Below are 16915 nucleotides of genomic sequence, written 5' to 3'. Positions count from 1 at the left end.
TTTATAGCACACCTGTTACTGGCCTCTCAAGGATGTTTGCAGGTCCTTTTCATGATGTTGTCCACCTCCTGTTCCCACTCCTTCTGCTCTTTTTTCTCTCACAAAAAAGACCCAGAAAATCCTATTGTTTTGTTTATTTATTTGCTGTGACAAAATTTGCCACCATTTCCTGCTGTGTGCAGAAGCAATGTGATAAAAACACCCACTCTGGCTTTAGCTAGACCTAAGGTTTATCCTGGGATTGTCCCGGGGTCATCCCTGTTCATGTAAATGACACGCAGGATATCCCGGGAGCAGGCAGGGACGACCCCGGGATAAACCTTAGGTCTAGCTGAGGCCTGAATGGGCCACCTGGTCATTGCTTGCTTCCTTTCTTCCCCATGTGAAGAAAGAGGAAGCTGTTCAACCGTATTATGGGACAGAAGCAAGAGGCAAAGCGATGGAAGGGAAATGTGATTTTCCCTCAGCTGATGATGCTCTTAGAATTTGGGTTCCAAGATCTTAAGCCCTCTCTATATGTACCCTTACAGGCATGGTCCCATGATGGTCAAATTGCCAAGGTGTCATCTCCTGGCATCAAAGGGGAGGGCCTACTCTGCACCATCCAAGTTGCCATCACTTTAGGGACCTGTAAGATAAAACCAATCAAACAACAGGGTGTTCTCCAGTACTAGAGAGCAGCCATGTATGATTTTACAAGACGTTTGACATACTGCCATTATCTGTTTCTTTTCTCTGTGGAAGAGTCCTAAAAATCACCTAATGGAAAACGTACTGCATATCCCAGAATATTTGTGCTGGGTGTCTCTGCACTTTCCCCTATCCTACTAATCTCTCTTGAGATGGAATGACATGAACTGTGTTCATGGGGGCATGATTATAAAGCCACCTATTTGACAAGGTTCTTGAAGAATGCACAAGATAAGAAAATGGTGTTAGCTGGCTAGAGCTTCAGGGATTCGGATGGGCTATAAATCTTCATAAATAAAACATAAAATAAATTTTCTGTATCGAGGCTTCGCTTCATGCTCGCAGTATACTGAGCTATTCTGCTCTTGCCACCTGCACTATGCTAATTTTAAGATGCATAAATAAAAACGTACACATTTCTACAAATTGATATTTATTTATTTATTTATTTATTTATTTATTTATTTATTATACAGGGAATGTTAGTTGCCTTGGGTGATTTCTTTATGCAATAACAGGTACACCTTTACTGGAGCTCAACCACCTGAAATTACCATTCTTAGTGACTGAAAAGTGTTTTCTTTCTTTCTTTTTTTCTCCCCATTAGGTATAAAATGTGGGGCTCCAGCAACCGTTTGTGAACATCACCAAAGTGAGTGGTTTCATCACACGGCTTTCCATGATGTAAATGCCCTTCGACCAATGGGCAGCTAAACCATGGACAGAAAAAAAGAAACTTTCTGGACTGTTTTTTTAAACCAATTCTTTCCTTCACCCATGGGAGCCTATTAACGGATTACAGTGGGAAAGGGGAAGCGGAGAAAGGGAAAGAAAAGACCTTGAACTGGCAAGCGATCCTACAATGAGAATTACGAGCACATCTTGCATCTGCCCAGTCCTAGTTTGTCTCTGTTTTGTGCAGAGGTGTTATGGAACTGCACATCATGGCTCCATCAAGGTGACCAGAAACCAAACAAAACATATAGAAGGGGAAACGGAAGTGCATCATCGCCCCAAACGTGGATGGGTGTGGAACCAGTTCTTTGTTTTAGAAGAGCACATGGGACCAGATCCGCAGTATGTTGGAAAGGTAAAGTCTCTCTTGTGTACTACAAATCTCTTCTGTGCTGCAAAGAATCAAAAGGATATTCAAGCAGTTTAGTTGTGCTGTATTAGAATAATAATAATAATAATGATAATAATAGAACATTTATTACAGATATCCAATTTCTTAAAAGAATTTGTAAAACATACATGTGTCGGTAAGAATATTACTTCTTCTTTTTAAACACACACACACACACACATTGTACCAATACCACCAATTTGCGCACACCACCACATCAAGGTTCTGCTGATTCAAATATATTTCCCCATATACATATTGAAACTTTTGTTGGATGTGTTGAGCTGGTAGTCTTATTCAATGTTAACAGTTGTTCAGAGGAGCTTCAATATTTCCATGGAAACACCATTTTCAATCTCCCAAGTGCAGGGGGAAGCAACCCTATCAGTTCAAAAGTATTTCACTGTCTTTTGGTATTTATGCTCTATATCCTGTTCTACCAAAAAATATGTTGGAGAGGTAGGGATTCTCCATTAGGAATGCGAGCACAGTAGAAATATCTGTATAGCTCTATCTGCAGCAGCCATTCCAGAGGTGAACATCCTTAAATTACAGCTACCAAGAATATGCTATAGCCCTTTTCATACAACAATCACTCATTCAGTGAATGCGTGGAAGGGGGAGTTAGATTGTGCCTACTGCTCTCCCGCCCCACCCTCCATGCATTCAGTTGAAGATCTGAACAGAGCGTGCACATGTACACATTTCTTTCAGTTGGGTTCCCATTCACACAGAGAGAGCCTAAATGTGTACAATATGTATGTGCACAGACTATTCAGAACATCAGTTGAACATGTTGGCTGGGAACAGGGTCAGCGGACATGATCCTGTTACACCGCTTCAGCAAGCATTTCTGTTGTATCTAGGGTTGGCGTGAGCACCCGACTGAGTCTGGGAGTCAGGTGGACTACCCTGCGCCCTGGTTCCTGGACCTCGCTTTGTGATCCCCTGTTCCCGCTCGCCGAGCCATTTACATCTGTAATGCTGCATAAATGGCTGTTTTACGGTTGCAGTTTGCATAAGATTTGATTCACGAAAAGCACGAGTCACTATTTTTACACAATATGATGATGTCCTGAAGGGAAGGACAGATGCCGGGTGCTTGCGGATGGGTCCGGTAAGGGCAGGTGGCTTGTGAGTGGGTCAGAGTGGGGGGAGAATGGAGGGAGGGGGTGGCTGAATGAATGCCTGGAGAAATCGGAAGGAGGTTGATCCATCCATCCCTAATTGCATCTGTATTGGCTGATTGCGGCATTATGTTTAGGGGAGAATGCTCAATTTGGTATGAATCTGTCGCTCTCATTTATCTCTCCATCTCATTGCACTGTGGAAGTAATATTAACTGCCCTGCCACTCATTTATCTGAGCATGTCTGACCTCCGGCATCTGTGCCCAGAAAGAATCGGGGACAGTGGGTTAAATCAGATGACAAATGAGACACTGCATTTATTTGAATGGAGCACATCCTTCTGCCTTCTGTGATTTCTTTTTCATGATTTCTTTTTTCACCAAGGTTCACCAACAAGAGCCAGATGCAGACTTGGTGCCTGGTCTCCAATTCGAGAGCGACTGTGGCTTGAGTATTGACAGTATCATAAGCCCTTCTTGGAAAGAATAACTGAGAAGCATTTTCAAAATCCTATTTAGATGCTGAGATTTTTAGCATTATGGGTTTTAGTGAAAAAGTGTGGCACCATGGTCATGTCAAATTTTCAGCTACCTTCTTTCTTAATTTGCAATAAGCATTGCATGGATCCGTATATATGTGTTAAAAGATAGGTCTGAGATGAAAGGCTTTGCCCTCTAATCTAGCTATCTTGCAAAACTCTTGAACCAAGCTGCACAGTAGGTTACCTTGCAAATATTTGTCACAAATAAATATGCATGCTCTTTTATACCTCTCCATAAGCTACAGCTTTCAGAAAAATACCATATGTAATATTAAGATATAGACTTGGTTCGCATGATCAGAACAGCCCATCATACCTTAAGTCCTCGTTTAACCCAAAAGCCGACCATGGGTTATGTGAGACTTGTTTAACCCTTGCATAACCCATGGTCCCTAGGTTTATAGAACAGATCAAATGGTAGCCGGGCATTGAATATTCAAAATGGCCACCCACACTCACCAGCACAGCCCACTGTGTGTTAAATAAGACATGGTGGCTGTTTGATTGCGTGAACCGGCTTGTATTCTCATATGAAGATTAATGGCTCCATCACACCTGCACATTTGCCCTGGTTTATCCTTGAATTATCCACCCTCGTTTCCATAGTGTGGGAACGCCTGATCAACTTACACCTTTGCACTTTTACGTTTCATTCATCTTTACACCTCTCTTCTCATCCACACCACCATATTGCTGTTCTTCCATTGAGATGCACTCTCAGATCTCCTTTGTACCTCCCCTACAGTTCATTGGTTGGTGGTAGTTGGACACTGCGCCCTCCTTCCTTACGTGGTTATTCCCTGTTGCCTAGGCTATGCCCATTCCCCTCACCCTGCCTGGAGGGTTTGGAGCATGAACATACTAAAATCAGATGCAGGCTTACCTTTGAGTAAACACCATTGAACAGAAAGAGACTTACTTCTGAGTAAACAGAAGTAAGACCTCAGAAGTAAGCATGAGGTTGCAGAGCACTTCTTCCCAGTTTGCTATTTTAAGACTTTAAAAAGAAAGCTTCTGAGTGACCACACTATTAAAAGTCAGTTCTATATGTGTTTACTCAGAAGTAAATCTCCCTCTGTTCAATGGGGTTTACTCAAAGGTAAGCCTGCATGTGATTTTAGTATGACTGGGATGTAAATGCAGTTCAAACCATGGGATTTACTTTTGAGTAAGGGAACCAGCAGATCTGTAGTTTATGAACTTGAAGATGCACAGCTTCACATGAAGCCATGGAAGATCGATCCTTTGAACTTGTACACCACCAGGAAAAGAGTTTAAGAGGGGTATTTTAAAAAATCATTAAAAAATCAAGGGATGACCCAATTGGAATCACATTTGACAGGCTGAAAGTCCTCCATAAGAGCGATCACTGTGCCAATTTTCATCTATTTATCTTTAAAAATGAGGCCACTGCTGGCAAGGAGGTTGCATCTGTATGCTGCCCTGAGATCTTAATGATATAGGACGAGATGCAAATGTTTTAAATAAATAAATAAATTTCCCACATTTTAAGGTGAAAATGCCTACTCAGGACTAAGAACCTACTCAATGGGACCTCTTCTTGCTCCAGAGAGACTGCTTATAACCCACATGCAAATTTAATCCATAGATTAATGGATTAATCAAGTAAAACTCCTATCAGCTGCCACTGGAGGTTGTATATTGTTCCCCTTGTCATGCACTGCCAATTGCATGAAAGACTGCAGCTGCCTGGGCGCGCTTATTCACGGTTGCATCCTGTTGATTTCAATGGGCAGCTGTAGATGCTAAACCCACAAGAACGATATAAGAGTGCAACATTACAGGTCCTATGCAAATGGACCTGTAATGTTGTGTAAATGCCCCCTCTATGGCTTCCATTTACACAACATTTCATTTTCAGAAAACCTTATCAACCATTTTTATGCTAAATGCTGGCTTGCTCCACAGCACTCATTGGTCACTCAGTGGGCTGTCCAGTGGCTCATGTGTTGTGGCAAGTGAGGGTGGGCAGTGGTGATGGCAGTTTAACAAGGCCTTGGTGAGCAAAGACAGAGGTGAGTCCGTCCATCCCTAAAGGTAGCACATAGCCATCAGGACAAGTAGCCATTGATAGCCTTCTCCTCCAGGAATTTATCCAACACCCTTTTAAAGCCATCCAAATTGTTGGCTATCACTACATCTTGTGATAGGAGTTCCATAGGTTAACTAAGACCTGTATGAAGATGTACTTCCTTTTATCCATCCTGAATTTTCCACCAATGAGTTTCATGGGATGATCCTAGGTTCTAGTATATTGAGAGGGGGGGGGGAGTCTCTTTATCCACATTCTCTACACCATGTATAATTTTTTCATGTTCCACGTTACGTCCTTTTCTAAGCTAAACAACCCCAGATGTTGTTATCTTCTTTCATAGGGAAGATATTCCAGCCCCTTGATCATTTTAATTGCCCCTTTCTCCAATGTTTCCAACTATATATAATATCTTTTTTAGGTGTGATGAACAGAACTGTACATAGTATTCCAAGTGTGGTTGCACCATATATTTGTATAAAGGCCGCATGAGACTGGCAATTTTATTAATTCCTTTTCTAATTATGCCTAACATAGAGTATGCCTTCTTGAGAATGGCCACACACTGGGTTGACATTTTCATTGAGCTGTCCACCACAATCCCAAGATCTCTTTCTTGGTTAAACACCACTAGTTCAGATTCCATCAAGTTATCCTTGAAGCTGGGATTTTTTGCCCAACATGCACCACTTTACGCTTGCTTACATTGAACCTTGTTTGCCATTTGGATGCCCACTCTCCCAGTTTGGGGAGATCCGTTTGGAGCTTCTCCCAATCCCTAAATAATTTGGTGACATCGGCAAACTTGGCCAATTCACTGCTCAGTCCTAATTCCAGATCATTTATGAACAAGTGAAAAAGCACTGGTCCCAATTCAGATCCCTGAGGGAGCCCACTATTTGCTTCCTTCCATTGGGAGATTTTATTATTTATTCCTACTCTCTCCTTTCAATTCTTCAGCCAGTTACTGATCTGTAAGATGAGCTCTCCCTTTATTCCATGACTGCTAAATTTGCTCTTTGGAGAGGGAGTTTATCAAAAGGTTTTTGGAAGTCCAAGTAAACAATGTCCACCGGATCATGCCTGTCTTTCATGTTTGTTGACACTTTCAAGGAACTCTAAAAGGTTAATGAGACAGGACTTACTTTTGTGGAAGCCATGTTGATTCTTTTCCAGCAGGGCTTTCCCTTCCATATGCTTACTAATTTTTTCAACCAATTCACCAGGAACATATGTTAAGCTATCCAGCCTGTAATTTTCCAGATCCTCCCTGGATCCCTTTTAAAACTTGGTATTACTTTGGCTGTCTTCCAGTCCTCTATTTCGGAGTCTGATCTCAGGGACATGTTGCATATTTTGGATAGGAGATCAGCAATTTCATATTTGAGTTCTTTGAGAACTCTAGGATGGATACCATCTGGGCCTGGTGATTTATTTGCTTTCAATTCATCAATAAAGTTGAGAACTTCATATTTTGTCATCACTATTTGCCTCAGTTTCTCAGACTCCCTTCCTGAAAACATCAGTTCAAGCACAGACATCTGTCCTGTATCCTGTGCAGTGAACACTGATGCCAAGAATTAATTCAGCTTCTCTGCAATCTCCCTGTCCTCCTTTGGTACTCTTTTAACTCCATTGTCATCCAACGGTCTAACTGATTCTCTAGCTGGTTTCCTGCTTCTGATATATTTAAAGAATTCTTTATTGTTGGCCTTGATATTGGTAGTGATATGCTCTTCAAAATACTTCTTTGTGTCTCTTACTGTCTACTTGCATCACCTTTGTGCCAGCTTGTGCTCCTTTTTATTTTCTTCACTTGGGCAAGACTTCTATTTTCTGAAGGAAGTCCTCTTTCCTCTAGTAGCTTCCCTGACACTGCTCATTAACCATGTTGATTATCTCTTGGATTTGGTGCTACCTTCCCTAACCATAGTATACATTTTAGCTGAGCTTCTGTTATTGTGGGTTTTGAGTAAACTCCAAGCATTTTGATGGGATTTAACCCTCATGAGTCCCCGTGTTTGACATTCATATAAGGATTGCTTAAAATTTTGAAGTAAAAAATGAAAAAAAAGGCACACACCCATGCCTGATCTCAAAGACCTGTTAAAATCAAATCTACATTCCTGGTGACATGTTGTTCTTGGGAAATAGAATGGAATATGTTCTGTTGATCCATGATCAAGCTAAATATAAAAATCCTGTCTCATAAAATACGTAGACAAGGACAAATTTGTCACTCTTTTTGCCGTAACCGGGGAACGAATAAATATGCATGTGAAAGAAATAAAGTCACTGTGGGCTGTTCGTGTAATTATAGGGCTTTCTACTTGAAGCAATTGACTTGTCCAGTTAATCATTTAAGTCCTTACAGTCTGTTCTCCATAACTAATGACAATATGCAATTACTAAGTTAGCTTTGCTGCTAATTTTAGAGGAAATATTCTGCTAGATAAAAGCACGATAGGTAGTTCCCTGTAATTTCTGCTTGGCAGCATTGACCTCTCCAATCAGTCATTAATCTCTGTGGTTGGTTGTCAGTCATTGCTAATGCATTCACATATTTGATAGTGGTCCTTTGATGTTCGTTACACCCATTTTGGAGCAAGAGCATCATCAAAGTGGCAGAAGCATTGTCTGCGCGCACACACAATTATACAAATTCTAGTTCATTGCAGACAAAGTCTGCAATCAGAGAGGTGGTAGCTCGTGCATGTAATGAAATCCCTGTTAAGATTAAAAAGGTTTTGTTCAACAGCATGTGTTGAGATGCATAATAGCTCTGGATATCTTCCCTAACATGTAACTTATGTAGTGTTTCTCAGAACAATATTGTGTGTAGGGACCAGAAAACTTGTATGAAATTAATCTATATAAGTACTGCCTTTATGAGTTTTAATAGGTCAGGGAAATATCTTTTCAGGAATTATATGCAATAAAGAAACGAGAACACAGGATCTTATGAGTGCAGACTGTTTCCTAAGGCTTCTGTTAAAGTGGCCTCAAAAAAGCACTGCAAACCATTTCTGATTTCCCACCTCCTTATCTTTATAAATCTGAACACCAGCATGGATAGCAAAGAATATAAATGTGTTGTTTGGGGAATGTTCTCCTGCCCTGTAATGTTGTGAACTACTGAGAGATTCTATTATAAACACCGGTATAGACATGTTACAAACAAATAAATAAACGTTATGCTGGAAGTGTTCAGATCAATTTCCCATCTTAAAACAAAATGAAAAAAATGCAACTGTAGTAGAGTGAAATGGGCTGGAAATTTGAATAGAAAAGCAGTACAGAGGCAGAGGTTTCAGCCTTTCACCCTGTGTTATTTTTTCAACCTAAATTGGCCACAAGTGGCTATTTATTTTTGTGTGTGTGGTGGTACAATACAGGCACCTGTAGTTTTTCACCATAGCAGCATAGTAGGTGTTTGTGTGTGTGTGTGTGTGTGTGTGTGAGAGAGAGAGAGAGAGAGAGAGAGAGAGAGAGAGAGAGAGAGAGAGAGAGAGGAGAAGGGATGGAATTGAACCCTTGACCTGTTGTGCTTCTCTAATAAAATTAGCAGCCCCCCTCCCTTGTGTATGCATCTAGTTTAAAAAGGAATGATGGGAAAACAGTCATGGATTTCCCAATATAACATGTAGTTTGCCATTAGTGTTAGGGTTTGGGTCCTCCAACTACTAGGTGATACTGCCCAGTTTGGCTTCTATTGATTTTGTAGTTACTGAGCCATCTAAATGTAATCTCCAGCTTTGCAAATGTAAAAGCTACCACTTTTTTCCCCTTGGACTTACAGTGCCAGAGACAAATGCAAATAATATGTGGATTTTATCACCGCAGAGTGAAAAGTTGCAGTGGAGTGGCATCCTTCTTTATCCCAGTATGCCTTTGGGCTGCTGTTCCCAACCTGGTCCCCTTCAGATGTTTTGGATTTCAACTTCCAACAGCCTCAGACAGCCTGGCCAATGGTCAGGAATCCTGGGAGTTGTAGTTCAAAATATATGGAGAGCACCAGGTTAGAGAATGCTGCTTTAGTGAAACCTCTGTTTGGGATGGTGCAAGTGTTTGTCTGAGCCTAGCTTAGATTCAAAACGCTGCGAGTATGGGAAAACCGAGTCTGGGGCCACAGCTAAGACCTAAGGTTTATCCTGGGATCATCCAGGGTTCGCCCCTGCCTGAGCACTAGATCTCCTGTGTGTCACCTAGATGAACAGGTTTGACCCCTGGACGATCCAGGAATAAACCTTAGGTCTAGCTATGGCCCCAATTAGGGATGGATGCATCTGTCAATGTCTGTTTCCCTCAGTTTCTCATATTTCCAATCTTAATTTCAGTTTGTTTCAAACTTTGAGAGCTTTTTAAAAACAAGTTCCTTCGAAAACTCACACATACTTTTGTGCACATTTCTCCTGATATGTGTGTTTTTGCCCGCCATTTTTTGGAAAGTAATTTTCCTAATATAACACATTTTGAACATTATGGTAACTAATTTCTGCCATTTTGGGTTTGTTTGTTTGTTTTTTAAAAAAATCCAAAATCTCAACTGAATTCCAGTTTGCATCGTGGTTCGAACGTGTGGATTTCTTCCCCAGTGCTGGTCCGTATTGAATGTGAACCTTCTAATCCCTGAACTTCCTTCCCTGAGCAGTCAAAGTCATGAGTCCTGCAGTGTTTCCCCCTTGCCCGAATGCAGGCAAAGAGGTTGAAACAGCTCCATTAGTTTGCATGTTGGCAGAAAAAAGAACCTTGCAGGGAAGAAATGGTGTGTGTGTGGGTGTGTGGGTGTGTAGGACGAGGGCCCCAACATCTGCTGTAGAGCAAAGGGATAGACCTCCCTTTGCCCCACACCAAGACTGTGTTCCAAATCCCCCCTGGTTGCTTTTTAGAAAGAAAAATATATATTGGGAGCTCCGTCTTTGTGGGCTCCATCTCACTTCATGTCTAATTTAATTCTCAAAAGACATGCAATAATATGTTGGCATACGGTATTAGTTGCAAAGTAATTAAGTGTGGAAGCTGATCAGGGGAAGATTAGATCAAGGAAATCCTGAAAGAAGTAAAAACATTGTTAATTTCTTGAAATTCCATATTTATGACCATGTGTTAACCTTTATGGTCTTGAGAGGATGTCAGGCATGCCTATTAAATGTGTCTAAATGTTTCCACATAACAAGTCTCACAGCGTATTTACATTTTAAACCAGGCGGTAAGAAGGATTGGTTTCAGCCATACAAAACTCTTTCATCTCCTCAGTGAAGGTTTTGTGCATGGCCTGTATGTATCATAAGCATAATGATGGACAGAAGGCAGAGCGGGATGGAATCCTTATAGATAATTTCACGTTGAGGATAAACTCCTTCCCAATTTATGATGTTGATTATCACAGTCTAATACCCAACTCTGTAATTAAGCCAGCTCAGCTGCTGTTCCTGGAATATGCTCTCTAATCTGGCATAGACACAGCCAACCAATCCATCTCCCTTGCATCTTGAGGGGGATTTTTGAAGTTCCCCCTTTGTTTAGCACAGTGGTAGGCAAACCTGATGTACCTCAGATGTTTTGGACTACAAATTCTATCAACCCCAATCAGCAGGGCAATAGCTGGAGATTTTGGAGTTGTAGTCCAAAACACTTTAATGGCAAATGGGGTGGGGTAAGACTGGAATAGATTCACACACACACACCCTGCCCTGTGTTGGTCTAGCCCCTTACACTTCTGCAATGACTCTATTAATTTTCGCCCTGTCCTGCTTTTGACTCAGTCCCAGATCTATTTCTGTGGATCAGGCCAGCCAGCTCTGGAAGTTTAACCCATGTAGGTTCCACTGAGGAGGAGATGGCAGAATAGAAAATAAGGTGTGTACACCCCTCCATTCTCACTAGTAGCTTCACCATGTATTTGCTCCCAGTTGGTCTCAACAAAAGTGATTCATATTGAGAGTAGGATGAATGTTTGTCTATTTAATGGTAGACAACTTTACATGTAGCAATGGTTAATAATAATAATAATAATAATAATAATAATAATAATAATAATAATTCTTACCCACCTCTCCACTTTGATCAAGGCGGGGGAACAACAGTGAATATAAATAAAACACATAAAATCTGATTAAAAACATAGTGTACATGATTAAAACATCCTAAAATTCTACTGGATAGGCCTGCCGGAATAGATCAGTCTTTATTGCTTTTTTAAATGCTAAAAGACGGTCAAGTTAACGAATCTCCTCCAGCAGGCCATTCCACAGTCTCGGAACAGCGGAAGAGAAGGTCGTCTGGATAATACCTGTCAGCCTAGTTTGGGCTGACTGAAGTAGATTCTTCCCAGAGGACCTGAGTGTGCGGGGTGGATTGTATGGGAGAAGGCGATCCCGCAGGTAGCCTGGACCCAAACATGAAGGGCTTTAAAGGTAATAACCAACACTTTATACTTTGCCCAGAAACTAATTGGCAGCCAGTGAAGAGATTTTAAAACTCGTGTAATGTGGTCACCCCTAGGTGTACTGGTGACCTGGCTGCCATATTTTGGACTAATTGAAGTTTCCGGATTAGACACAAACATAACCTTTTGTAGAGGGCATTGCAGAAGTCGAGTCTCAAAGTTACCAGCATGTGCACTACCATCTTTAGATCTTCCGACTCTAGGATGGGGTGCAGCTGGAGTATCAGCCGAAGCTGATAGTAGGCACTCCTGGCTGTCACATCTATCTGGGCTGTCATTTGGAGTGATGGATCCAGAAGCACCCCCAAGCTGCGAACACAGGCTGAATCTACATTACTGTAGCTGTAACGTTATAGATAGCTCTGGATGATGTCAGTGATCACGTGATGTGTTCCTTATAATGTTATACAGAAAGGTTTTGTACCGTTTTACCTTTCGTTGTAACACTTCTACATTGTTAGACTTCTTTCAATGTGCTCCGTTGTTACAATGTCTTCTGTATCACATTGCGAAACTAATGTCACATGATCCCTCACTGGGCTTCCTGTCTGATGTAACTTCCTCTACGTGCCTTCAGTAACAGTTGTTAGAACTGGTGAACGGAATGTGTTAAATCTTTCTCATTTTTTAAACATTATTTCCATGGCATTATATGCAACCTACCTCGGGTAAAAACTTTTTTTAAAAAAAAATATATTAAAGGATGCGCATATGCGCATCCTTTAATATTTTTTTTTAAAAAAAGTTTTTACCCGAGGTAGGTTGCATGTAATGCCACGGAAATAATGTTTAAAAAATGAGAAAGGTTTAACACATTCCATTCACCAGGCATCCCTACACTTTGCTCAAGAGACAGACAACTCCAACAATCCACAAACACTCTCTTTGAAGAACTCCTGCCACAAAGATTTGAAATTAAGAGCATGCACATAAAGGAATTTTAGCTAGAGAGGCACGGAAAATACAAAAACAAGGAAGTGGGAGGCGCAGAGAAAGGACAGTCTGGGAATTTCAAGGATCACAGAAATGGGAAGAAGGAACAACACAGACAACGGGGCAACGAACAGTGTGCTCCACAACAACGTTCCAAGTAAAGGTAAGTAATAATAATAATAATAATAATAATAATAATAATAATAATAATAATAATAATAATAATAAGTAACGCTACTGAGCAACGGTATACAAGGTATACAAGGTAGCGATACAAGTTACAACGTTACAAAGGCTCAAAAAACTGATATAAGCAGAAGTATAGATCCACACACAGTCTTTCAGGGGGAGTGTAACCCCATCCAGGACTGGTTGACACACCTCCAAACCCAGGTTGTGGCCTTTGACAGCGAGCATCTCTGTCTTGTCTAGATTCAGCTTCAGTTTGTTTTTCCTCATCCAGGCCATTACCGCCTCCAAACATTCACTCAGAGGAGACACACTATTCTTAGCTGATGCTGTTGTGGAAGGCATAGAGGAATATATTTAGGTGTCATCAGCATACTGATAGCACCCCGCCCCATGCCTCTGGATGATCTCTCCCAGAGGTTTCATGTAAATATTAAATAGCATTGGGGAAAGGATGGCACCTTGCGGTATGCCACATAGCAGCTCCTTTTTTGAGGAGCAGCTATCCCAAAGCATCACCATCTGGAACCTCCCTGAGAGGTAGGACCGGAACCAGCGAAACACAGTACTCCCAATTCCTAATACCCTCAGGCATTCCAGAAGGATACCATGGTCGATGGTATCGAAAGCTGCTGAGAGGTCCGAAAGCACCAGCAGGAACACACTCCCGCTTGTCGATACTCAAGCATAGATCATCCGCTAAGGCGACCATAGCAGTCTCAACTCCATATCCTGCTCTAAAGCCAATTTGAAATGGGTCTAGAAAATCTGTGTCATCCAAAACTGCTTGGAGTTGGTGGGCAACCGCCCTCTCAATCACCTTGCCCAGAAATTGAATATTTGATAGTTATTAAGATCTAGAGGGTCGAGGGAGGTCTTTTTTTAGAAGCGGCCATACCACCACTTCTTTTAAACATGATGGAAAACTCCCCTCCCTGAGAGATTAATTAATCATACTTTATTTGGGATGGGTGAACAAGTGATGTTTGCATTCACCCAGATTGTCCAAACATCAGCTTGATATTTTCCTTATCTCCTTTTCTCCGGTTATTTGTGATCCGTATTTGATTTTGAGAAACAGGACAATAACACAAATTGAAAATGAATGCAATCAAATGGGAAAATTGTACCAAAATATTTTTTCCGGAAAATTGTACCAAAATATTTTTTCCGAAGTTGTGCAACTCCCCTCCCCTTCATAGACTAAAGCATTAAGTAATGCAATTTTAAAGTTATGCAGTTGAAAACTGCTTGTATAATAAAAGGCTGTGCATTTTCCAAACATTTCTGACATCTTCTCCTTCTCATGTTCGTGTTCAGGGTTGCAAACTTGGTTTTTTCATCTGTTTCGAAATACATACACTGATATACATGGAGTGCCTTCTACCACCTTTGGTTGGTGCCCCAGCTACACCCCTATCTGGACAGTGATAACCTAGCTTCAGTTGTCTGCGCTCTGGTAACCTCCAAATTACTGCAATGTGCTCTATGTGGGGCTGCCTTTGAAGATGGTTCAGAAGCTACAGCTTGTGCAAAATGCAGCAGCCAGATTGATAACCAGAACCACAAGGTTCGAGCATATAAGACCGACTCTGGCCCACTTGCATTGGCTGCCTGCACATTTCCGACCCCTATTCCGACCATGTACACTGATGGTGCTATATAAATAAATTAATAATAATATTCAAGGTACTGGTTTTAACCTATAAAGCCTTACACAGCTTGGGACCACAATACCTGACGAAATGGCTCTCCCGACATGAACCTACCCATACTCTCCGCTCAACATCTAAGGTCCTCCTCCGGGTGCCTACTCCGAGGGAAGCTCAGAGGGTGGCAACAAGGGAGATGGCCTTTTCAGTGGTTGCCCCCCAATTATGGAATGATCTCCCCGATGAAGCTCGCCTGGCACCAACATTGTTATATTTTCAGTGCCAGGTCAAGACTTTTCACTTCTCCTAGGAATTTAACAGCATGCGCTGAGTTTTTTAACTGACCCCGAAATAGTTGTTTTAAATGGATATTTTATGTTTTTTGTTTTGTATTTTATGCTTTTTATTTTGTATATTTGTTTTTAAAGTTCGCTATTTTTAACCTTTGCAAACCGCCCAGAGAGCTTCGGCTATGGGGCTGTATATAAATGTAATAAATAAATAATAAATAAATTATTGAAGGATAGCTGTTGCATGATGGAGTACTTCAGCATTCCCCATCCTGGTACCTTCCAGATGTTTTGAACTACAACTTCCAGAATTCCTGCCAATTGGCCATGTCGACAGACACTGATGGAATTTGAAATCCAAAGCATCTGGAGGCCACCAACATGGAAAAGACTGGAGAGCTGAAAGCCACAGAGCATTAGAGGTGTGCAAAGTGGGTCTTCTATGCCTCAAAATCTGATCTGGAGATCCGTAGAGGTGACTCTCTGCCTCAATTTTGGACCCAAAATTGTTTGTTTCTATGGAAACAAAGAGCGTTGAGAAATATGTCAGTAAGAATAAAAGAGAATTACTTTAAAATTATATGGAGGTGGTACTTAACCCCGGTTAGATTAAATAAGATAAATAATCAGCACTCAGCAAATTGTTGGAGAGGATGTGGGGGAAAAGGAACGTATTCACATATGTGGTGGGAATGCAAATATGTACAAAAATTTTGGAAGATGGTGTTTTTGGAGATTGAAGAAATTGTGGAAATGAAGATAGAACAAACAACAAAAGTTGCATTACTGTCACTATTTGAAGATTTAAAATGTAAAAAAGATATTATGGAATTGATAACAAATTTGCTGACGGCAGCAAGATTGATTGTAGCTAGGAACTGGAAGATTCAAGGGGATTATTGTATTGAAGAATGGTATAAAGAAGTGTGGGATATAGCTATTAACGATAAATTGACTTGTAATATTAAATTGAGAAGAGGTATAGCTAAAACAAATGATTTTGAAGGAATTTGGAAACAGTTCCTAATATTTATGTTTTCTAAGGGAAGTGGGAAACCACCAGCAGAAGAATGTATGAGATTTTGGAATCAGGAATGAGATCCCGAGGTTGGGGGTGCACTTATATGTTAAGTTTGATTATGTTATATAGGTATGATATTAATGTTATTCAACATTTATGTACTATTTTGTTGTTTTTTATTGTAATGGTGTATGTTTAAGTATTGCAGAAAATAATTAAAAAAAAAAAAAACATGCAATTAAATTTGCGTGGCATACTTCCAATCCTATGTATAGTTACCAAGGAACTCAATGATGCTTGCTGCATAAATTCAACTTATAAAACACATTGATCTTTAATAAAAGGTCTTCAGACAGCTGAGATTCAATATTTAGCTTTTAATTAAAATGCAAACAATCTTACAAAGAAGAGTTACCGTTTAAAGTGCTCATGTGAAGTAGGAGCCTCATCAAAGAAAAGAGAACTATCCAGACTCTGCTTCAGTAGTTTCCTCTAGGGATGTGTTCCGCTTCTCCTCAGACTGGAGAAGCAGAAGTGGATCGGGGGGCGGAGGCGAAGAGGATCGGGGGAGCAGCGGAGCATTGTGGAGCGGATCGAGGTGAAGGCGGATCCTTCGCCTTGATCTGGAGCTCCGCAAAAAAGGTAAGGGGGGTTTACTTGGCCCTGCCACTGTCGCTGCCGCCCATGCGGCGACGGCGGCAGAGCCAGGGGAGGGGGGTCTTACTTGCATCCGTCCGCGGTCCCACGGCTGCTTCAACTGAGCCAACTGCGGCCTGGTCTTCCTGTTTGAGTCCTCGGGCTCAGTTGAAGCAGCCACGGGTCCACGGACGGATGCAGGTAAGG

At 41.2% G+C, this 16915-nt stretch overlaps 1 protein-coding gene across 1 annotated transcript in view; it reads left to right on the top strand.

The window, feature by feature from the left end:
* Positions 1-1333: 1333 nt before the first annotated feature.
* The window catches only part of LOC134401373 (cadherin-18), a 222672-nt gene continuing 207090 nt past the window's right edge, over positions 1334-16915 (top strand). Inside the window, exon 1 of the mRNA XM_063130251.1 lies at positions 1334-1780. Within this exon, the coding sequence (XP_062986321.1) occupies positions 1553-1780 (228 nt within the window). The 5' untranslated portion in view covers positions 1334-1552. The remainder of the gene's footprint in view (positions 1781-16915) is intronic.

Source organism: Elgaria multicarinata, chromosome 7 (assembly GCF_023053635.1).
Source record: "Elgaria multicarinata webbii isolate HBS135686 ecotype San Diego chromosome 7, rElgMul1.1.pri, whole genome shotgun sequence".
NCBI lineage: Eukaryota > Metazoa > Chordata > Lepidosauria > Squamata > Anguidae > Elgaria > Elgaria multicarinata.
Note: the sequence above shows the minus strand (reverse complement) of the source record. Positions and strands in the feature narration are given on the sequence as shown.